Below are 20,843 nucleotides of genomic sequence, written 5' to 3'. Positions count from 1 at the left end.
CATTCTGAAAAGTCCCCATTTACTCCTACTCTTTGCTTCCTGTCTGACAACCAGTTCTCAATCCATGTCAGCACACTACCCCCAATCCCATGTGCTTTAACTTTGCACATTAATCTCTTGTGTGGGACCTTGTCGAAAGCCTTCTGAAAGTCCAAATATACCACATCAACTGGTTCTCCCTTGTCCACTCTACTGGAAACATCCTCAAAAAATTCCAGAAGATTTGTCAAGCATGATTTCACTTTCACAAATCCATGCTGACTTGGACCTATCATGTCACCTCTTTCCAAATGCACTGCTATGACATCCTTAATAATTGATTCCATCATTTTACCCACTACCGATGTCAGGCTGACCGGTCTGTAATTCACTGTTTTCTCTCTCCCTCCTTTTTTAAAAAGGATGCTCCCTGAAAAATTTACTGCATGATTATTTGCTTGTGGTCGACAACGAGCTGCACACTCAGGGAGTGGAATCTATTTTGGTTCCGAAACACCTCTGCATCCTGTAAAGATGCTCGCAGGGCGATGTGCGTACAGTCTATTGCTCCCTGCATCTTGGGGAAGTTTGGTATTCATGAGAAACCCAAGTCGGTGCCTCCCTGGTCATTGGGAAGCTTATAAAGTCCATCCTTCGTGCGTAGAGGGCTTCAGTCACCTGTCGAATGGAACAATGTGTGGCATGCTGAGAGATACCGCAAATGTCGCCAGCTGAGTCCTGAAAGGAGCCCGATGCGTAGAAGGAAAGTGGCGCAGTAACCTTAACCTCAACGGACATTGTGGTCCTGATGGTGCTGGTAGGCTGCAGATCTCCCTTAATTAGTTGGCATAGCTCAGCGATGACCTCCTTTCGGAGGCGCAGCCTTCTAACGCATGTGTTATCGGACAAGTTCAGGTATGATTGCTTATCCCTGTAAATGTGTTGGGTGTAACATCTACTTCTTCGCAGCAGTCTGCCATCTCTTTGATTGGGCACATAATGCTCTTCAATATACCTTCTCCCAATCTCTATTCTGCAGCATGTGATTAATGACCAATACTGGTTGAGAAATGACAGGCCCCATCACTATAAATCGCTATAAATGCCCTCAATTTGTCCTCAACAGATACAAATGTGATTAGATGATTGGCAAGAGCCAAAAGGCCCTTAAAATCACTCACAAATTGATTCTCCTCACAAGCACTTGAAGCAGTCTTTCAGTACAAATCCTGCGAGTTTCAAAATGGCATCCGTAGCGCCAAATACTGCCAAGTAGTGCCGACTTAAGGTCAGGTGAGTGCAGCTTTTTTCCGGCAACTTTTTTGGCCAGCGATCATTTTGGCGAAGTGTGGGCGAAATGCTGAAAGTTGTGGTCAGCAATAATCTGGGCAATAATCGGGCGAAAGTTTCCATTTTCAGCACTATTCTCGACCTAGCACACGGATGACGTTATATTTTTTTTAAACTTAGGCCGGGTGGTGCAGCACATTCATGTATGCCGAAAGTTGGACCAGCGATAAATGGGCGATAATTGGGCGCTAGTTTCCACTTTTTAGCAAAAATGGGCGTTAGCCTGCATCTCCGTTCTTATATGGGCGTTAAATGGGCGATGATGTGCCGAAAGTCTAGCCCCAGGTTTTTTTATAGCAATTAAATAAAAAACTCAATGGAACGCCACTGAATATAGAATTTATCTCACAACAGTGGAGGCCCAAAAAATGGTACAGGTATATGCAATGCTTATGAAGCATCTGACAAACCAGTATTCCTAATCTTACTCAGCATACATGGGTTGCAGAACTGGTGGGAACCCAGTGCTAATTAAGCACCAGTACATTTTTGGCATTCATGAAATTGTATCCCAATACAACTAAGCAACAAGATGGCATAGTCAATCACTACCTGTGCAATGAAGCAGTGTAAACAGGTCTTCTCTGACATACCCAGTTTGGAGTCTATAAATACATAGCTTTGGATATTGACAGGAGGGTAACTAAAATGAGGTCCACCAGGTCTGGAAGGAGGTGGCAGAGGTGGTCAGCTCCAGAAGCATTACTTCCGGAAACATCACCTCTAGGATCTGTAATCAATGCCAGGAAAGGTTCAATTAACTCACAAGAGTAGTTAAGGGCAAGTACAGATCTGCATTCTCCATTTCTGTCAGTAACACCTGCCAACAGTACTTCCTACTCCCTCCCACCGCACTGTGATCTATTCCCTTCCCTTCATCATTTCCCGCACCACCCAACACAAGGGCACACAATACCATGTCTCGTTTTATTACAAACACACACTCTCCTCTTCCTTGCTCTCTTAACGGCAGCCACTAGCAGCATTCTCTTCCGACTTAACAGCCTTGGCAAAATCAGCAACTTCTCTCATTGGTTATTCCTCACTTCACATCCACACATATGCTTTCCATGTAACAACTTCCCATTCTGCTTGAATCTTGCTGCTTCTCCCTCTCAGTACATGCACAACAACCAGAAGCCCCATAAATTTGCATTCTCCTTTGTCAGAGACGCTTGCTGACTCTCGCCCTTCTGCAAGATAAAACGGCATACAACACAAGGGATAGTACAGCCGGGGAGGATCAACCGACATCATGAAACACTCCGAGCAGGAGCAGTAAGCATTGGAAATGAGTGGCCCCCCAGAGCTATCAGAATAGGAGATTCCGAGGCCGAGAACTGCTCTGAACAGGATCTCTTACTTGCACACCTTCATGTATATCATCAGTCGACTCTCAATCAGCAGCAAAGTGAGGGAAGGTGTCGTCGACAGTGCCAAGCGGCACTTACTCACCCATAACCTGCTCACGAATGCTTTATTTGGGTTCCGCCAGGACCACTCGGCTCCAGACCTCATTAAAGCCTTGGTCCAAACATGGACAAACGAACTAAATTCCAGAGGTGAGGTGAGAGTTTCTGCCCTTGACATCAAGGCAGCATGGTTCTTCTAGGGAGTGCAGCCAGAACCAAGTCCACGGCACCACGGGTGGCTCAGCTGCACCAGGAGTGGGGGGCGGGGGAGGGGGGGAAGGAGAAAGGACAGAAGAGCAATAATGGTAGGGAATTCAACAGTTAGGGGAACAGAGAGGCGCCTCTGTGGCCACAGATGTGACTCCAGGATGGTATGTTACCTCCCTGGTGCCAGGGTCAAAGATGTCACTGGACAGCTGCAGGACATTCTGAGAGGGGGAGGGTGAATTGCCAGAGGTCATGGTCCATATCAGTACCAATGACATAGGTAGAACGAGGGATGAGGTCCTGCAAGCAGATTTTAGGGAGCTAGGAGATTAAGAATCAGGACCTCAAAGGTAGCAATCTCCAGAGTACTCCCGGTGTCACGTGCTAATGAGTACAGAAATAGGAGGATAGACCTGATGAATGCGTGGCTGGAGAGATGGTGCAGGAGGGAGGGCTTTAGATTCCTGAGGCATTGGGACTGTTTCTGGGGGAGATGGGACGTGTACAAGCCTGACGGGTTGCACCTCATCAGAGCCGGGATCATTATCCTCGCGGGGTGCTGTTGGGGAGGGTTTAAACTCGCTTGGCAGGGGGATGGGAACCTGAGAGTAGATTCAGAAGGGAGAGAAGCAAAGCTGGAAGTGGAAGGCAGAAAATTAGAACATGAAGTTGGAAGGCAGAGGAAACAAAGGCTGGAAAATAGACAAGGGGGTTTGGCAGTGCTAAATGGTATATACTACAATGCAAGGAGTGTAGGGAATAAGGCAGATAGAGAATAAGGCAGATGAGCTGAGAGCACAGATAGATATGTGGGAGTATGATATAGTTGAACGTCCGAAATCCGGAAACCTCGGGACCGAGGCCGTTCCGGATTCCGAGTTTTCTGGATTTTGGAACATCTTTGCCTGGGCCAAGGCAGGTGGGGTCAGGCAGCTCAGGTAAGGGGGAGGGAGGGGGGCAGCGGCGAGGTCGTGTCGCGCAAAGTCGGGACGGGCGAAGTCGGGGTTGAGGTCGGGCCGCCGAGGGCCGGGGTGAGGTCGGGCCGCCGAGGGCCGGGGGCAAGGTAGAGTCGGGGCGAGGTCCGGCTGCAGGGGGCCGGGGCGAGGTCGGGCTGGAGCAAGGTTCGGCCGCCAAAGGCCGCCGAGGGCTGGGGTGAGGTCGGGCCGCCGAGGGCTGGAGCGAGGTTCGGCCGTCGAGAGCCGAGGTGAGGTGGGGCCGGAGCGAGGTGGGGCTGCCGAGGGCCGGGGTGAGGTCGGGCCGCCGAGGGTCAGAGTGAGGTGGGGCCGTCGAGGGCCGGAGTGAGGTGGGGCCGCCGAGGGCCGGGGCAAGGTCTGGCCGTCGAGGGCCAGAGCGAGGTCAGGCCGGAGTGGGGGCGAGATCGGGGGGAGTCTGGATTTCGGAACATTTTCCAGTTTCTGGACGACCCCGCCACGGATCGGACCGGTGTCCAGATTCCAGAATATTCCGAATTTTGGAACACCGGATTTCAGACACTTTACCTGTATAGTTATTACTGAGGCATTGGTGAAAGAATGGCAGGAATGGCAGCTCATCATTCCTGGTTACAGGGTTTTCTGATGGGATGGTGGGGTCGCAGTATTAATTCATCATCATCATCATCATAGAAACATAGAAAATAGGTGCAGGAGCAGGCCATCTAGCCCCTCGACATTCACTGATCACTGATATATAAATGAAGTCTTTGTTTCCATTTCACAAGCTTAACTTGCATCAGGACTTTGCTGTCATTGAAGTGAGATGCGAAAGGTCCTTCTCAAGTCATAGAAACATAGAAACATAGAAAATAGGTGCAGGAGTAGGCCATTTGGCCCTTCGAGCCTGCACCACCATTCAATAAGCTCATGGCTGATCAATCACCTCAGTACCCCTTTCCTGCTTTCTCTCCATACCCCTTGATCCCTTTAGCCGTAAGGGCCATATCTAACTCCCTCTTGAATATATCCAATAAACTGGCATCAACAACTCTGTGGCAGGGAATTCCACAGGTTAACAACTCTCTGAGTGAAGAAGTTTCTCCTCATCTCAGTCCTAAATGGCTTACCCTTTATCCTTAGACTATGTCCCCTAGTTCTGGACTTCCCCAACATCAGGAACATTCTTCCTGCATCGAACCTGTCCAGTCCCGTCAGAATTTTATATGTTTCTATGAGATCTTCTCTCATCCTTCTAAACTCCAGTGAATATAGACCCAGTTGATCCAGTCTCTCCTCATATGTCAGTCCTGCCATTTCGGGAATCAGTCTGGTGAACCTTGACTGCACTCCCTCAATAGCAAGAACGTCCTTCCTCAGATTAGGAGACCAAAACTGAACACAATATTCCAGGTGAGGCCTCACTAAGGCCCTGCACAACTGCAGTAAGACCTCCCTGCTCCTATACTCAAATACCCTAGCTATGAAGGCCAACATACCATTTGCCTTCTTCACCACTTGCTGTACCTGCATGCCAACTTTCAATGACTCATGTACCATGACACCCAGGTCTCGTTGCACCTCCCCTTTTCCTAAACTGCCACTATTCAGATAATATTCTGTCTTCGTGTTTTTGCCACCAAAGTGGATAACCTCACATTTATCCACATTATACTGCATCTGCCATGTGTTTGCCCACTCACCTAGCCTGTCCAAGTCACACTGCAGCCTTTTAGCGTCCTCCTCACAGCTCACACCGCCACACAGCTTAGTGTCATCTGCAAACTTGGAGATATTACACTCAATTCCCTCATCCAAATCATTAATGTATATTGTAAATAGCTGGGGTCCCAGCATTGAGCCCTGCGGCAGCCCATTAGTCACTGCCTGCCATTCTGAAAAGGACCCGTTTATCCCAACTCTCTGCTTCCTGTCTGCCAACCAATTCTCTATCCACGTCAGTACATTACCCCCAATACCATGTGCTTTGATTTTGCACAACAATCTCTTGTGTGGGATCTTGTCAAAAGTCTTTTGAAAGTCCAAATACACCACATCCACTGATTCTCCCTTGTCCACTCTGCTAGTTACATCCTCAAAAAATTCCAGAAGATTCGTCAAGCATGATTTCCCTTTCATAAATCCATTCTGACTTGGTCCGATCCTGTCACTGCTTTCCAAATGTGCTGCTATTTCATCCTTAACGACTGATTCCAACATTTTCCCCACTACTGATGTCAGGCTAACCGGTCTATAATTACCCGTCTTCTCTCTCCCTCCTTTTTTAAAAAGTGGTGTTACATTAACTACCCTCCAATCCATAGGAACTGATCCAGAGTCGATAGACTGTTGGAAAATGATCACCAATGCATCCACTATTTCTGGGGCTGCTTCCTTAATACTCTGGGATGCAGTCTATCAGGCCCCGGGGATTTATCAACCTTCAATCCCATCAATTTCCATGAAAAAAAAATTCCGCCTAATAAGGATTTCTTTCAGTTCCTCCTTCTCACCAGTCCCTCGGTCCCCTACTACTTCCAGAAGGTTATTTGTGTCTTCCTTCGTGAAGACAGAACCAAAGTATATGTTTAACTAGTCTGCCATTTCTTTGTTTCCCAATATAAATTCACTTGAATCTGACTGCAAGGGACCTATGTTTGTTTTCACTAATCTTTTTCTCTTCACATATCTATAGAAGCTTTTGCAGTCAGTTTTTATGTTCCCAGTAAGCTCCCTCTCATACTCTATTTTCCCCCTCCTAATTAAACCCTTTGTCCTCTTCTGCTGTATTACAAAAGTCTCCCAGTCCTCAGGTTTGCTTCTTTATCTGGCCAATTTATATGCGTCTTCCTTGGATTTAACACTATCCTTAATTTTCCTTGTTAGCCACGGTTGAGCCACCTTCCCCATTTTATTTTTACTCCAGACAGGGATGTACAATTGTTGAAGTTCATCCATGTGATCTTTAAATGTTTGCCATTGCCTATCCACCGTCAACCCTTTAAGTATCACTCGCCAGTCTATTCTAGCCAATTTACGTCTCGTACCATCGAAGTTACCTTTCCTTAAGTTCAGGACCCTAGTCTCTGAATTAATTGTGTCACTCTCCATCTTAATAAAGAATTCTACCATATTATGATCACTCTTCCCCAAGGGCTCTCGCACAACAAGATTGTTAATTCATTCTTTCTCATTACACATCACCCAGTCCAGGATGGCCAGCCCTCTAGTAGGTTCCTCGACATATTGGTCTCGAAATCCATCTCTATTACACTCCATGAAATCCTCCTCCACCGCATTGCTACCAGTTTGGTTAGCCCAATCAATATGTAGATTAAAGTCGCCCATGATAACTGCTGTACCTTTATTGCATGCATCCCTAATTTCTTGCTTAATGCTGTCCCCAACCTCACGACTACTGTTTGGTGGTCTGTACACTACTCCCACTCGCATTTTCTGCCCTTTGGTATTCTGTAACTCCACCCATACAGATTCCACATCATCCAAGCTAATGTCCTTTCTTACTATTGCATTAATTTCCTCTTTAACCAGCAATGCCACCCCACCTCCTTTTCCTTTCTGCCTATCCTTCCTAAATGTTGAATACCCCTGGATGTTGAGTTCCCAGCCTTGGTCACCCTGGAGCCATGTCTCCGTGATGCCAATTACATCATATCCGTTAACTGCTACATGTGCAGTTAATTCTTCCACCTTATTCCGAATACTCCTCACATTCAGGCTTGTCTTTTTAACACCCTTTGCCTCTTTAGAATTTTGCTGTAATGTGGCCCTTTTTGATTTTTACCTTGGGTTTCTCTGCCCTCCCCTTTTACTTTTCTTCTTTCTATCTTTTGCTTCTGCCCCCAGTCTACTTCCCTCTGTCTCCCTGCATAGGTTCCCATCCCCCTGCCATATTAGTTTAACCCCTCCCCAACAGCACTAGCAAACGCTCCCCCCAGGACATTGGTTCCGGTCCTGCCCAGGTGCAGACCGTTCGGTTTGTACTGGTCCCAGCTCCCCCAGAACTGGTTCCAATGTCCCAGGAATTTGAATCCCTCCCTTCTGCACCACTCCTCAAGCCACGTATTCATCTGAGCTATCCTGCGATTCCTACTTGACTAGCACGTGGCACTGGTAGCAATCCTGAGATTACTACTTTTGAGGTCATACTTTTTAATTTAGCTCCTAACTCCCTAAATTCGTCTTGTTGGACTTCATCCCGTTTTTTACCTATATCTTTGGTACCTATATGCACCATGACAACTAGGCAGTCCCTTGGAATCGAGGAAGACTTGCTTCCACTCTTAGCATGAGTTCTTGGGTGGCTGAACAGTTCAATACGAGAACCACAGTCTCTGCCACAGGTGGGACAGACAGTAGTTGAAGGAAAGGGTGGTTGCGAAGTCTGTTTTGCCGCACGTTCCTTCCGCTGCCTGCGCTTGATTTCTGCATGCTCTCGGCGACGAGACTCGAGGTGCTCAGCGCCCTCCCGGATGCACTTCCTCCACTTAGGGCGGTCTTTGGCCAGGGACTCCCAGGTGTCAGTGGGGATGTTGCACTTTAACAGGGAGGCTTTGAGGGTGTACTTGTAACGTTTCCGCTGCCCACCTTTGGCTCGTTTGCCGTGGACGAGTTCCAAGAAGAGCGCTTGCTTTGAGAGTCTCTCGTGTCTGGCGTGCAAACTATGTGGCCTGCCCAGCGGAGCTGATCAAGTGTGGCCAGTGCTTCAATGCTGGGGATGTTGGCCTGGACGAGGACGCTAACATCGGTGCGTCCATCCTCCCAGGGGATTTGTAGGATCTTGCGGAGACATCTTTGGTGGTATTTCTCCAGCAACTGTACTGTACATTAATTAAATAAATATTTACAGCTGTGAGGAGGGATGATATGTTGGAAGGATTATCAAATGAGGCCGTATGGGTTGAACTGAAGAACAAAAAAAGGGGCGATCACACTGCTGGATGTGTACTATAGACACCCAAACAGTGAGAGGGAGATAGTAGAGCAAATGTATCGGCATATTTCTGAGAAGTGCAAAAACTATAGGGCAGTAGTAGCAGGGATTTCAACTACCCTAATTTTAACTGGGATAGAGTTAGTGTGAAACATAGAAACATAGAAAATAGGTGCAGGAGTAGGCCATTCGGCCCTTCTAGCCTGCACCGCCATTCAATGAGTTCATGGCTGAACATTCAACTTCAGTACCCCATTCCTGCTTTCTCGCCATACCCCTTGATCCCCCTAGTAGTAAGGACCTCATCTAACTCCTTTTTGAATATATTTAATGAATTGGCCTCAACAACTTTCTGTGGTAGAGAATTCCACAGGTTCACCACTCTCTGGGTGAAGAAGTTCCTCCGCATCTCGGTCCTAAATGGCTTACCCCTTATCCTTAGACTGTAACCTCTGGTTCTGGACTTCCCCAACATTGGGAACATTCTTCCTGCATCTAACCTGTCTAACCCCGTCAGAATTTTAAATGTTTCTATGAGGTCCCCTCTCATTCTTCTGAACTCCAGTGAATACAAGCCCAGTTGATCCAGTCTTTCTTGATAGGTCAGTCCCGCCATCCCGGGAATCAGTCTGGTGAACCTTCGCTGCACTCCCTCAATAGCAAGACTGTCCTTCCTCAGGTTAGGAGACCAAAACTGTACACAATACTCCAGGTGTGGCCTCACCAATGCCCTGTACAACTGTAGCAACACCTCCCTGCCCCTGTACTCAAATCCCCTTGCTATGAAGGCCAACATGCCATTTGCTTTCTTAACCGCCTGCTGCACCTGCATGCCAACCTTCAATGACTGATGTACCATGACACCCAGGTCTCTTTGCACCTCCCCTTTTCCTAATCTGTCACCATTCAGATAATAGTCTGTCTCTCTGTTTTTACCACCAAAGTGGATAACCTCACATTTATCCACATTATACTTCATCTGCCATGCATTTGCCCACTCACCTAACCTATCCAAGTCGCTCTGCAGCCTCACAGCATCCTCCTCGCAGCTCACACTGCCACCCAACTTAGTGTCATCCGCAAATTTGGAGATACTACATTTAATCCCCTCATCTAAATCATTAATGTACAGTGTAAACAGCTGGGGCCCCAGCACAGAACCTTGCGGTACCCCACTAGTCACTGCCTGCCATTCTGAAAAGTACCCATTTACTCCTACTCTTTGCTTCCTGTCTGACAACCAGTTCTCAATCCATGTCAGTACACTACCCCCAATCCCATGTGCTCTAACTTTGCACATCAATCTCTTGTGTGGGACCTTGTCGAACGCCTTCTGAAAGTCCAAATATACCACATCAACTGGTTCTCCCTTATCCACTCTACTGGAAACATCCTCAAAAAATTCCAGAAGATTTGTCTACACCAGAGGGTGCAGAATTCCTAAAATGCATTCAAGAGAGCTTTTTTAGCCCATACGTAGCAAGCCCAATATGAGAGGGGTGCGGTTCTGGACTTAGTTTTAGTGAATGAAGCTGGGCAGTTGGATGGGGTATCAGTGGGACAGCATTTTGGAACTAGTGATCATAATTCAGTTAGATTTAGGGTAGTGATGGAGAAGGATAAAGATAGACCAGAAACAAAAGTTCTCAATTGAGGAAAAGTCAATTTTATTAAACTGAGATGTGATTTAGCCAAAGTGGACTGGAAACAGCTATTAGAAGGTAAATCAGCGTCAGAGCAGTGGGAGGCATTTAAGGATGAGATGGTGAGCGTTCAGAGCAAATATGTTCCCTTAAAGAAAAAGAGTGGGACGAACAAATCTAGAGCTCCCTGGATGTCAAGGGGCATATATTGTAGGATAAAGAAAAAAAGTGAGGATTAGGACAGATACTGAGGGCTCAAAACTGCAGCAACCCCAGAGGAGTATATAAAGTGCAGGGGTGAAATTAAAAAGGAAATTAGGAAAGCAAAGAGGGAGCATGAAAAATATTGTCAAGTAAAATTAAGGAAAACCCAAAGATGTTTTATAAACACATTAAGAGCAAGAGGATAACTAAAGAAAGAAGAGGGCCTATTAAGAGACCATAAAGGCCATCTGTATGTAGATGCGGAAGACGTGGGTATGGTTCTTAACATAGAAACATAGAAAATAGGTGCAGGAGTAGGCCATTCGGCCCTTCGAGCCTGCACCACCATTCAATATGATCATGGCTGATCATGCAACTTCAGTACCCCACTCCTGCCTTCTCTCCATACCCCCTGACCCCTTTAGCCATAAGGGCCACATCTAACTCCCTTTTGAATCTATCCTACGAAATGGACTCAACAACTTTCTGTGCTAGAGAATTCCATAGGTTCACAATTCTCCGGGTGAAAAGGTTTCGCCTCATCTCAGTCCTATATGGAGATGAGAGTAGTGCGTTTGATGTAGTCTATATGAATTTTAGCAAAGCTTTTGATAAGGTCACACATGGCAGACTGGTCACGAAAGTAAAAGCCCATGGGATCCAGGACAAAGTAGCAAGTTGGATCCAAAAACGGCTCAGAGGCAGGAAGTAAAGAGTAATGGTCGATGGGTGTTTTTGTGACTGGAAGGCTGTTTTCAGTGGAGTTCCACGGGGCTCGGTACTGGGTCCCTTGCTTTTTATGGTATATATCAATGGTTTAAACTAGAATGTAAGGGGGGGATGATTAAGAAGTTGGCCATGTGGTTAATAATGAAGAAAAAAGCTGTAGGCTGCAGTAAGATATCAATGAACTGATCAGCTGGGCAGAACAATGGCAAATGGAATTCAATCTGGAGAAGTGTGAGGTAATTTGGGGAGGGCTAACAAGACAAGGGAATACACAATAAATGGTAGGACACTGAGAAGTGTAGAGGAACAGAGGGACCTTGAAGTGCATGTTCACAGATCCATGAAGGTAGCAGGACGGGTAGATAAGGTGGTTAAGACGGCACACATGATACTTTACCTTTATTAGCCGAGGCATAGATTATAAGAGCAGGAAGGTCATGCTTGAACTGTATAAAACATTAGTTAGGCCACAGCTAGAGTACTGTGTGTGTTATGTATGTAAACATTATCAATGTGTAAGACTTGCCGCTAGGGGACGCACCTGTGGGAGATCCAAGGGTCATCTGCACATCCTGGGGAAGCAGGTATAAAAGGCAGTCTACCATGCTGCCTTCTCACTCTGGAGTTACAATAAAGAGACCAAGGTCACAAAAGCTTGAGCTTAAGATATACAGTCTTGTGGAGTTATTCTAAATGTAACAATTGGCGACGAGATCACGAACTTTCACGCAGTCATGGCTGCCGTTGGTATTCTTGAGAGATTTGTTGAGGATGATGATTGGGAAGCCTTTGTTGAGCGTCTTGACCAGTACTTCATGGCCAATGAGCTGGAAAAGGAAGAAACCGCGATCAAGCACAGGGTGATTCTCCTCACCGTTTGCGGGTCCACGATATATGGCCTCATCAAAAATCTGCGAGCACCGACTAAACCAACGGACAAGACATATGACGAGTTGTGCACGCTGGTTCAGAAACACCTCAAGCCGAAGGAAAGCATCTTGCTGGCCAGGTATCGCTTTTATACACACCACCGCTCTGAGGGCCAGGACGTGGCGAGCTATGTCACCGACCTAAGGTTCCTTGCGGGACCGTGCGTATTTGCTGGATTTTTGAGGGAAGTGTTGCGGGACATTTTCGTGCTTGGAATCGGCCACGAGGTCATTCTTCACAAACTGCTGTCTGCCGAATCCCTAGATCTGAGCAAAGACATCACAATAGCTCAGGCTTTTGTGTCCACAAATGATAATACTATATCGGAACTCACCGGCAAGTACTGTGCATAAAATAATGCCTTCAGTAGGCAGAACTGTACATGACAGGGCCTACACGCCCACATAGGCCAGACCGAGAATAACTCAGAGTCCGCCGTGGGATGTGAATGCAAATCCATTAGCACGGTGTTGGCGCTGCGGGGGTAATCATCGAGCCCATCAATTTCGATTCAAGCACTATGTGTGCAAGGGCTGTGGAACAATGGGTTACCTCCGGTGAATGTACAGACGTGCTGCGATTCACTATGTGGCAGAGTCGGCAGAAGATGACCGATCCGGCGCGGATCTCACTAAACGAGTAAGAGAGGCAACTCAACCCGAGGCTCAAGAGGAAGTGTATGGGGTACACACCTTCACCACCAAAAGCCCTCCGATAACGTTAAAAGTCAAATTAAACGGCATTCCAGTTTCCATGGACTTGGACACGGGGCCGAGTCATTCAATCATGGGCCAGAAGGCTTTTGAGAAACTGTGGGGCAACAAGGCACAAAGGCTAAAACTAAGTCCGATCCACACCAAGCTGCGCACTGACACCAAAGAGCTCATACCATAGAAACATAGAAAATAGAAACATAGAAAATAGGTGTATGAGTAGGCCATTCGGCCCTTCTAGCCTGCACCGCCATTCAATGAGTTCATGGCTGAACATGCAACTTCAGTACCCCATTCCTGCTTTCTCACCATACCCCTTGATTCCCCTAGTAGTAAGGACTTCATCTAACTCCTTTTTGAATATATTTAGTGAATTGGCCTCAACAACTTTCTGTGGTAGAGAATTCCACAGGTTCACCACTCTCTGGGTGAAGAAATTCCTCCTCATCTCGGTCCTAAATGGCTTACCCCTTATCCTTAGACTGTGTCCCCTGGTTCTGGACTTCCCCAACATTGGTAACATTCTTCCTGCATCTAACCTGTCTAACCCCGTCAGAATTTTAAACGTTTCTATGAGGTCCCCTCTCATTCTTCTGAGCTCCAGTGAATACAAGCCCAGTTGATCCAGTCTTTCTTGATAGGTCAGTCCCGCCATCCTGGGAATCAGTCTGGTGAACCTTCGCTGCACTCCCTCAATGGCAAGAATGTCCTTCCTCAGGTTAGGAGACCAAAACTGTACACAATACTCCAGGTGTGGCCTCACCAAGGCCCTGTACAATTGTAGCAACACCTCCCTGCCCTTGTACTCAAATCCCCTCGCTATGAAGGCCAACATGCCATTTGCTTTCTTAACCGCCTGCTGTACCTGCATGCCAACCTTCAATGACTGATGTACCATGACACCCAGGTCTCTTTGCACCTCCCCTTTTCCTAATCTGTCACCATTCAGAAAATAGTCTGTCTCTCTGTTTTTACCACCAAAGTGGATAACCTCACATTTATCCACGTTATACTTCATCTGCCATGCATTTGCCCACTCACCTAACCTATCCAAGTCGCTCTGCAGCCTCATAGCATCCTCCTCGCAGCTCACACTGCCACCCAACTTAGTGTCATCCGCAAATTTGGAGATACTACATTTAATCCCCTCGTCTAAATCATTAATGTACAGTGTAAACAGCTGGGGCCCCAGCACAGAACCTTGCGGTACCCCACTAGTCACTGCCTACCATTCTGAAAAGTCCCCATTTACTCCTACTCTTTGCTTCCTGTCTGACAACCAGTTCTCAATCCATGTCAGCACACTACCCCCAATCCCATGTGCTTTAACTTTGCACATTAATCTCTTGTGTGGGACCTTGTCGAAAGCCTTCTGAAAGTCCAAATGTGCTACATCAACTGGTTCTCCCTTGTCCACTCTACTGGAAACATCCTCAAAAAATTCCAGAAGATTTGTCAAGCATGATTTCCCTTTCACAAATCCATGCTGACTTGGACCGATCATATTACCTCTTTCCAAATGCACTGCTATGACATCCTTAATAATTGATTCCGTCATTTTACCCACTACCGATGTCAGGCTGACCGGTCTATAATTCCTTGTTTTCTCTCTCCCTCCTTTTTTAAAAAGTGGGGTTACATTGGCTACCCTCCACTCCATAGGAACTGATCCAGAGTCTATGGAATGTTGTAAAATGACTGTCAATGCATCCGCTATTTCCAAGGCCACCTCCTTAAGTACTCTGGAATGCAGTCCATCAGGCCCTGGGGATTTATCGGCCTTCAATCCCATCAATTTCCCCAACACAATTTCCCGACTAATAAGGATTTCCCTCAGTTCCTCCTCCTTACTAGACCCTCCGACCCCTTTTATATCCGGAAGGTTGTTTGTGTCCTCCTCAGTGAATACCGAACCAAAGTACTTGTTCAATTGGTCCGCCATTTCTTTGTTCCCCGTTATGACTTCCCCTGATTCTGACTGCAGGGGACCTACGTTTGTCTTTGCTAACCTTTTTCTCTTTACATATCTATAGAAACTTTTGCAATCCGTCTTAATGTTCCCTGCAAGCTTCTTCTCGTACTCCATTTTCCCTGCCCTAATCAAACCCTTTGTCCTCCTCTGCTGAGTTCTAAATTTCTCCCAGTCCCCGGGTTCGCTGCTATTTCTGGCCAATTTGTATGCCACTTCCTTGGCTTTAATGCTATCCCTGATTTCCCTTGATAGCCACGGTTGAGCCATCTTCCCTTTTTTATTTTTACGCCAGACAGGAATGTACAATTGTTGTAGTTCATCCATGCGGTCTCTAAATGTCTGCCACTGCCCATCCACAGTCAACCCCTTCAGTATCATTCGCCAATCTATCCTAGCCAATTCATGCCTCATACCTTCAAAGTTACCCTTCTTTAAGTTCTGGACCATGGTCTCTGAATTAACTGTTTCATTCTCCATCCTAATGCAGAATTCCACCATATTATGGTCACTCTTCCCCAAGGAGCCTCGCACAACGTGATTGCTAATTAATCCTCTCTCATTACACAACACCCAATCATTGACAGTGCGGCAGTGAAGGTATCGTACGATGGAGCTGTGCATGATTTACCACTATGGATTGTACCAGGCAATGGCCCAACACTGTTCGGCAGAAACTGGCTAGGAAAGATCCGATGGAACTGGTACGACATCAAAGCACTGTCTTCAGAGGATGACGCCTCGTGCACCCAAGTGCTAAACAAATTCCCGTCATTATTCGTGCCAGGCATCGGCAACTTCACAGGCGCCAAAGTGCAGATCCAGCTAGTCCCTGATGCACGCCCTTCCATCACAAGGCCCGAGCGGTTCCATACATGATGCGAGAGAAAGTCGAGATCGAGCTGGACAGACTTCAACGAGAGGGGATCATATCACCAGTCGAGTTCAACGAATGGACCAGTCCAATTGTTCCGTAGTTGAAGAGCGATGGAATGTTCAGAATCTGCGAAGACTACAAGGTAACGATCAACCGAGTCTCGTTACTGGACCAGTACCCACTATCCAAAGCGGATGACCTGTTTGCAACGCTAGCAGGGGGGAAGTCATTCACCAAGCTGGATCTAACCTCTGCTCACATGACACAGGAGCTGGCTGAACCTTCGAAAAAATTGACGAGCATCAACACATACAGAGGACTGTTCATATACCACAGATGCCCCTTTGGGATTCGCTCAACGGCGGCCATCTTCCAGAGGAACATGGAGAGTCTGCTGAAATCGGTTCCGCGCACCGTAGTGTTCCAAAACGACATCTTGATCACTGGCCACAACACCACCAAACACTTGCACAATCTGGAAGAGGTTCTCAAGCGACTGGACAGAGTGGGACTCAGGTTGAAATGCTCCAAGTTTGTTTTCCTGGCGCCAGAGGCCGAATTTCTGGGTAGAAAGATTGCGGCGGACGACATCAGACCCACGGACTCCAAGACGGAGGCCATCAAGAATGTACCCAGACCACAGAATGTGACGGAGCCGCGTTTGTTCCTGGGACTCCTCAACTATTTTGATAACTTTCTACCGGGGTTGAGCACTTATTTATTGCTACGCAAGGGTGACGACTAGGTTTGGGGTAAAGCTCAAGAGACAGCCTTTAACAAGGCCAGAAACCTGCTTTGTTCCAACAAGTTACTTGTATTGTATGACCTGTGTAAACATTTAGTACTAGCTTGTGATGCATCTTTGTACGGGGTCGATTGTGTGTTACAGCAAGCCAATAGGTCAGGCAAACTGCAAGCGGTTGCATATGCATCCAGAAGTTTATCTAAGGCTGAAAGAGCCTACAGTATGGTTGAAAAAGAAGCGTTAGCATGCGTATACAGGGATAAGAAAATGCACCAATACCTATTTGGGCTCCGGATCGAGTATGAAACCGACCACAAACCGCTCATTTCGTTGTTCTCAGAAAGCAAAGGTATTAACACCAATGCTTCGTCCCACATCCAAAGATGGGCACTAACGTTATCTGCGTATGATTATGTAATCCGTCATAGACCAGGCACGGAGAACTATGCGGATGCCCTCAGTCGGCTACCAATGCTGACACTGGGTTAGAAATGGTGCAACCCGCAGACTTGCTCCTTGTAAAGGATGCTTTTGAGAGCGAGGGGGTCACCCGTCACAGCTCGCCAGATCAGGACCTGGACTAGCCAGGACCCGGTGCTATCACTAGTAAAAAGCTGTATCCTCAATGGGAGCTGGTTGGCGGTCCCAGGGAGAAATGCAAGACGAAATTAAGCCGTTCCACTGACGCAAGGATGAAATGTCCATCCATTCGGACTGCTTCCTAGGGGGGAATCATGTAATTTTGCCAAAAAAAGGCAGGGAAACGTTTATACGCACCTTCACTGTACCCACCCAGGCATCGTCAAGATGAAGGCTATCACCAGGTCACACGTTTGGTGGCCTGGCATTGATTCGGAATTGGAGTCATGTGCACACCAATGCAACACTTGCTCACAGTTGAGCAATGCACCAAGAGAGGCCCCACTGTGGTCTGTGGTCATGGCCCTCCAAACCGTGGTCAAGGTTCCACATAGACTTTGCTGGCCCCTTTCTCGGAAAGATGTTCCTAGTAGCAGTGGATTGAATGTACAATAATGTCGTCATGTACGTCCACTGCCACCATTGAAAGCCTCCGGGCCATGTTCGCCACCCATGTTTTACCCGACATCCTTGATAGTGACAATGGACCATGCTTCACCAGCTCGGAATTCAATGAGTTCATGACCCGCAATGGCATCAAGCATGTCAGGTCTGCGCCGTTTAAGCCCGCATCCAATGGTCAAGTGGAACAGGCACTCCAAACCATCAAGCAGAGCTTGAAACGCATGACGGACGGTTCCCTGCAGACCCGGCTATCTCGGATTCTGCTCAGCTACCGCACGCGACCCCACTCGCTTACCTGGGTTCCCCCTGCAGAATTGCTAATGAAGAGAGCACTCAAAGCCAGGCTCTCCTTAGTCCATCCAGATATCAATGATCATGTAGAAACCGGCGTCATCGGCATAACATGTATCACGATCGCGCGGCAGTATCATGCAACATTGAAGTTAATGTGTTTGTTCTTAATTATGGTCATGGTCCCAAATGGTTTGCTGGCACTGTGTTAGCCAAGGAGGGGAATAGACTGTTTGTTGTCAAACTTTTGAACGGACAAATGTGCAGAAAGCACTTGGATCAGACCAAACTGCGGTTCACTGACAACCAAGAACAGTTTGAAGAGGACATTACCATCATTGATCCACCCACACACACCCAACCAGCAATCGATCTCGCGGTCAACCACGAGGATGAACCCACCATGCCCGACAGTCCAATCAGACCAGCCACACCGTAGCGCAGCACTGATCTGACCGACTTACCTATGCCAGGACTTCAACTCAGGCAATCAACCCGGGAACGCAAAGCCCCGGATCGCCTCAACTTGTACATAAGACTTTGGGGGGGGGCGGAGAAATGGGGAAATGATGTTATGTATGTAAACATTACCAATATGTAAGACTTGCCAGCAGGGGCGCACCTGTGGGAGACCCGAGGGTCACCTGCACACCCTGGGCAAGCAGATATAAAAGGCAGTGTACCATGCTGCCTCCTCACTCTGGAGTTACAATAAAGAGACCACGGTCACAACAGTTTGAGCTTAAGATATACAGTCTTGTGGCGTTATTCAAAACGTAACAGTGTTACCACATTACAGAAATGATGTGACTGCACTAGAGAGAGTGCAGAGGAGATTTACGAAGTTGTTGCCTGGACTGGAGAATTTTACCTATGTGGGATGATTTGATAGGCTGGTGTTGTTTTCTCTGGAACAGAGGAGGCCGAGGGGAGACCTGATTGAGATGTATAAAATTATGAGGGGCCTAGATAGCATGGATAGGGAGGACCTATTTCCCTTAGCAGAGGGGTCAACAACCAGGGGGCATAGATTTAAAGTAATTGATAGGAGGTTTAGAGGAGATTTGAGTGGAAGTCTTTTCACCCAAAGGGTGGTGGGGGTCTGGAACTCACTGCCTGAAAGGCTGGTAGAGACAGAAACCCTCACCACATTTAAAAAGTACTTGGATATGCACTTGAAGTGCTGTAACCTACAAGGCAACGAACCAAGAGCTGCAAAGTGGATTAGGCTGGATAGCTCTTTCCTGGCTGGCATGGACACGATGGGCCGAATGGTCTCCTTCTGTGCTGTAAATTTCTATGATTCTATGACCACCACCTCCAAGTTCCCCTCCAAGTCACACACCATCATGACTTGGAAATATATCGCCATTTCTTCATTGTCGCCTTGTCAAAATCATGGAACTCCCTCTGTAACAGCACTATGGGAGTACCTTCACCACCTTCTCAAAGGCAACTAGGGATGGGCAATAAATGGTGGTGACGCTCATGACCCGAGAATTAATTTTAAAACCTCCAAGGCCACACCATTTCTAACCCTTCTCCAGCTGAGCAACACCCACTCACTTTGGTAGGATAATGTTCAACTGCAGTGACATCACATGGTTTACTGACAGATCCCTTGGAAACAAGAAACCAAATGACTACAGTCAATCTGACTTTTTTTTAAACTCCAACACCTAAAATAGACTTGTTAAGAAAGGCATTAAGTTCCACAAATGTGCATGTTTCGGATAAAAGAATAGGGCACTCACTTTTTGCACGTCATCTATGGTCAAAATTTGATCGGCAAAACAGTACATGGACACTTCGCGTGGTTGCAGCATGTCAATCAAAGTCGGGGACAAGATGTTGATGAGTTGCACTTCTTCATCGTTGTGAGCCTCGAGTGACGGGGTTATTAGGTTACCCGCTTCGGGATCGATATATTCGGCGGCGTGATAACAACCCACTTCCTTCAGGGCGGTGACAAACTCCGCAAACCAGCCCGGTGACGGGGGCTTCTGGATTATTTTCGAGATCAGCAAGTGGTTAGCAGCCCGATTGCCCATTTGCGCCTTCGTTGCGCGGATCTCTTCAAGATCGGCCTCTTCCATGAACTTGATGAAGTCCAGCACTGACTCCACTGGAATGATCGCGACCAGGCGATTGCGGAAACACTCGATCAGCGCCAGCCGCTGTTGCTCCCGATCCGGATCGCTGGAACTCATCCTAACCCTGGGCTCGACCGACTCGGCTGCACCGCTTTGAACAGCTCGGTTGCACTGCGCTCCTGAGAAAACAGCCCCGAACTCTGAGCCCCGCCTCCCCTGCGCTCTGTGTTAAAAAGCGACAAGTTTCAGTTTCGATTCCGGATTGCCAGCGCAGTGAAACGCCGGTGACGCGCGCAGTGGGGAATTTCAGCAGCATTGTTAGAGGGAGCGACAGGCTACAGAAAGGTTGGGAACAGTGCAGCCGTAAAGCTCCGATTTCTGTTTCTGTTTCACAGATCTATTGAACAAATAATCGGATTTCCTCATACATATGGGATGTTTACCTTTTAATGGCGATGCATTCCAGGTTTCAAGATCCAGATGCAGCAACATTACTGATGTTTATCCCCGTGTATACGATCTTGTTAAATGTACACGTATAAGGAAAACATATCAATAATTAATAAATAAATAATTAAACGTTTATCTTGTTTTTCGTTGGTATCTTTTTATTCCTCTACCATTAATAATACTTTAATCGTATTTATAACACTTGGGGCATTTCACTAGGTTAAAGGCGCTATATAAATACAAGTTGTTGTTGTTTACGGTCACGTTGTTGCTCTTCTGAGCCTTTACCTTTCCCTTTACTGTTTCTCTTTTATGATTTTT

At 47.1% G+C, this 20,843-nt stretch overlaps 1 protein-coding gene across 1 annotated transcript in view; it reads right to left on the bottom strand.

The window, feature by feature from the left end:
- ifih1 (interferon induced with helicase C domain 1) overlaps positions 1-20,268 on the bottom strand; it is a 189,647-nt gene extending 169,379 nt beyond the window's left edge. The window contains exon 1 of the mRNA XM_070875538.1: positions 19,734-20,268. Coding sequence (XP_070731639.1) covers positions 19,734-20,189 — 456 coding nt within the window. The 5' untranslated portion in view covers positions 20,190-20,268. The remainder of the gene's footprint in view (positions 1-19,733) is intronic.
- Between the last annotated feature and the right edge of the window lie 575 nt (positions 20,269-20,843).

Source organism: Pristiophorus japonicus, chromosome 3 (assembly GCF_044704955.1).
Source record: "Pristiophorus japonicus isolate sPriJap1 chromosome 3, sPriJap1.hap1, whole genome shotgun sequence".
Classification (NCBI taxonomy): Eukaryota; Metazoa; Chordata; class Chondrichthyes; family Pristiophoridae; genus Pristiophorus; species Pristiophorus japonicus.
The sequence above is the reverse complement of the archived record's forward strand: the minus strand, read 5'-3'. Positions and strand labels throughout refer to the sequence as shown.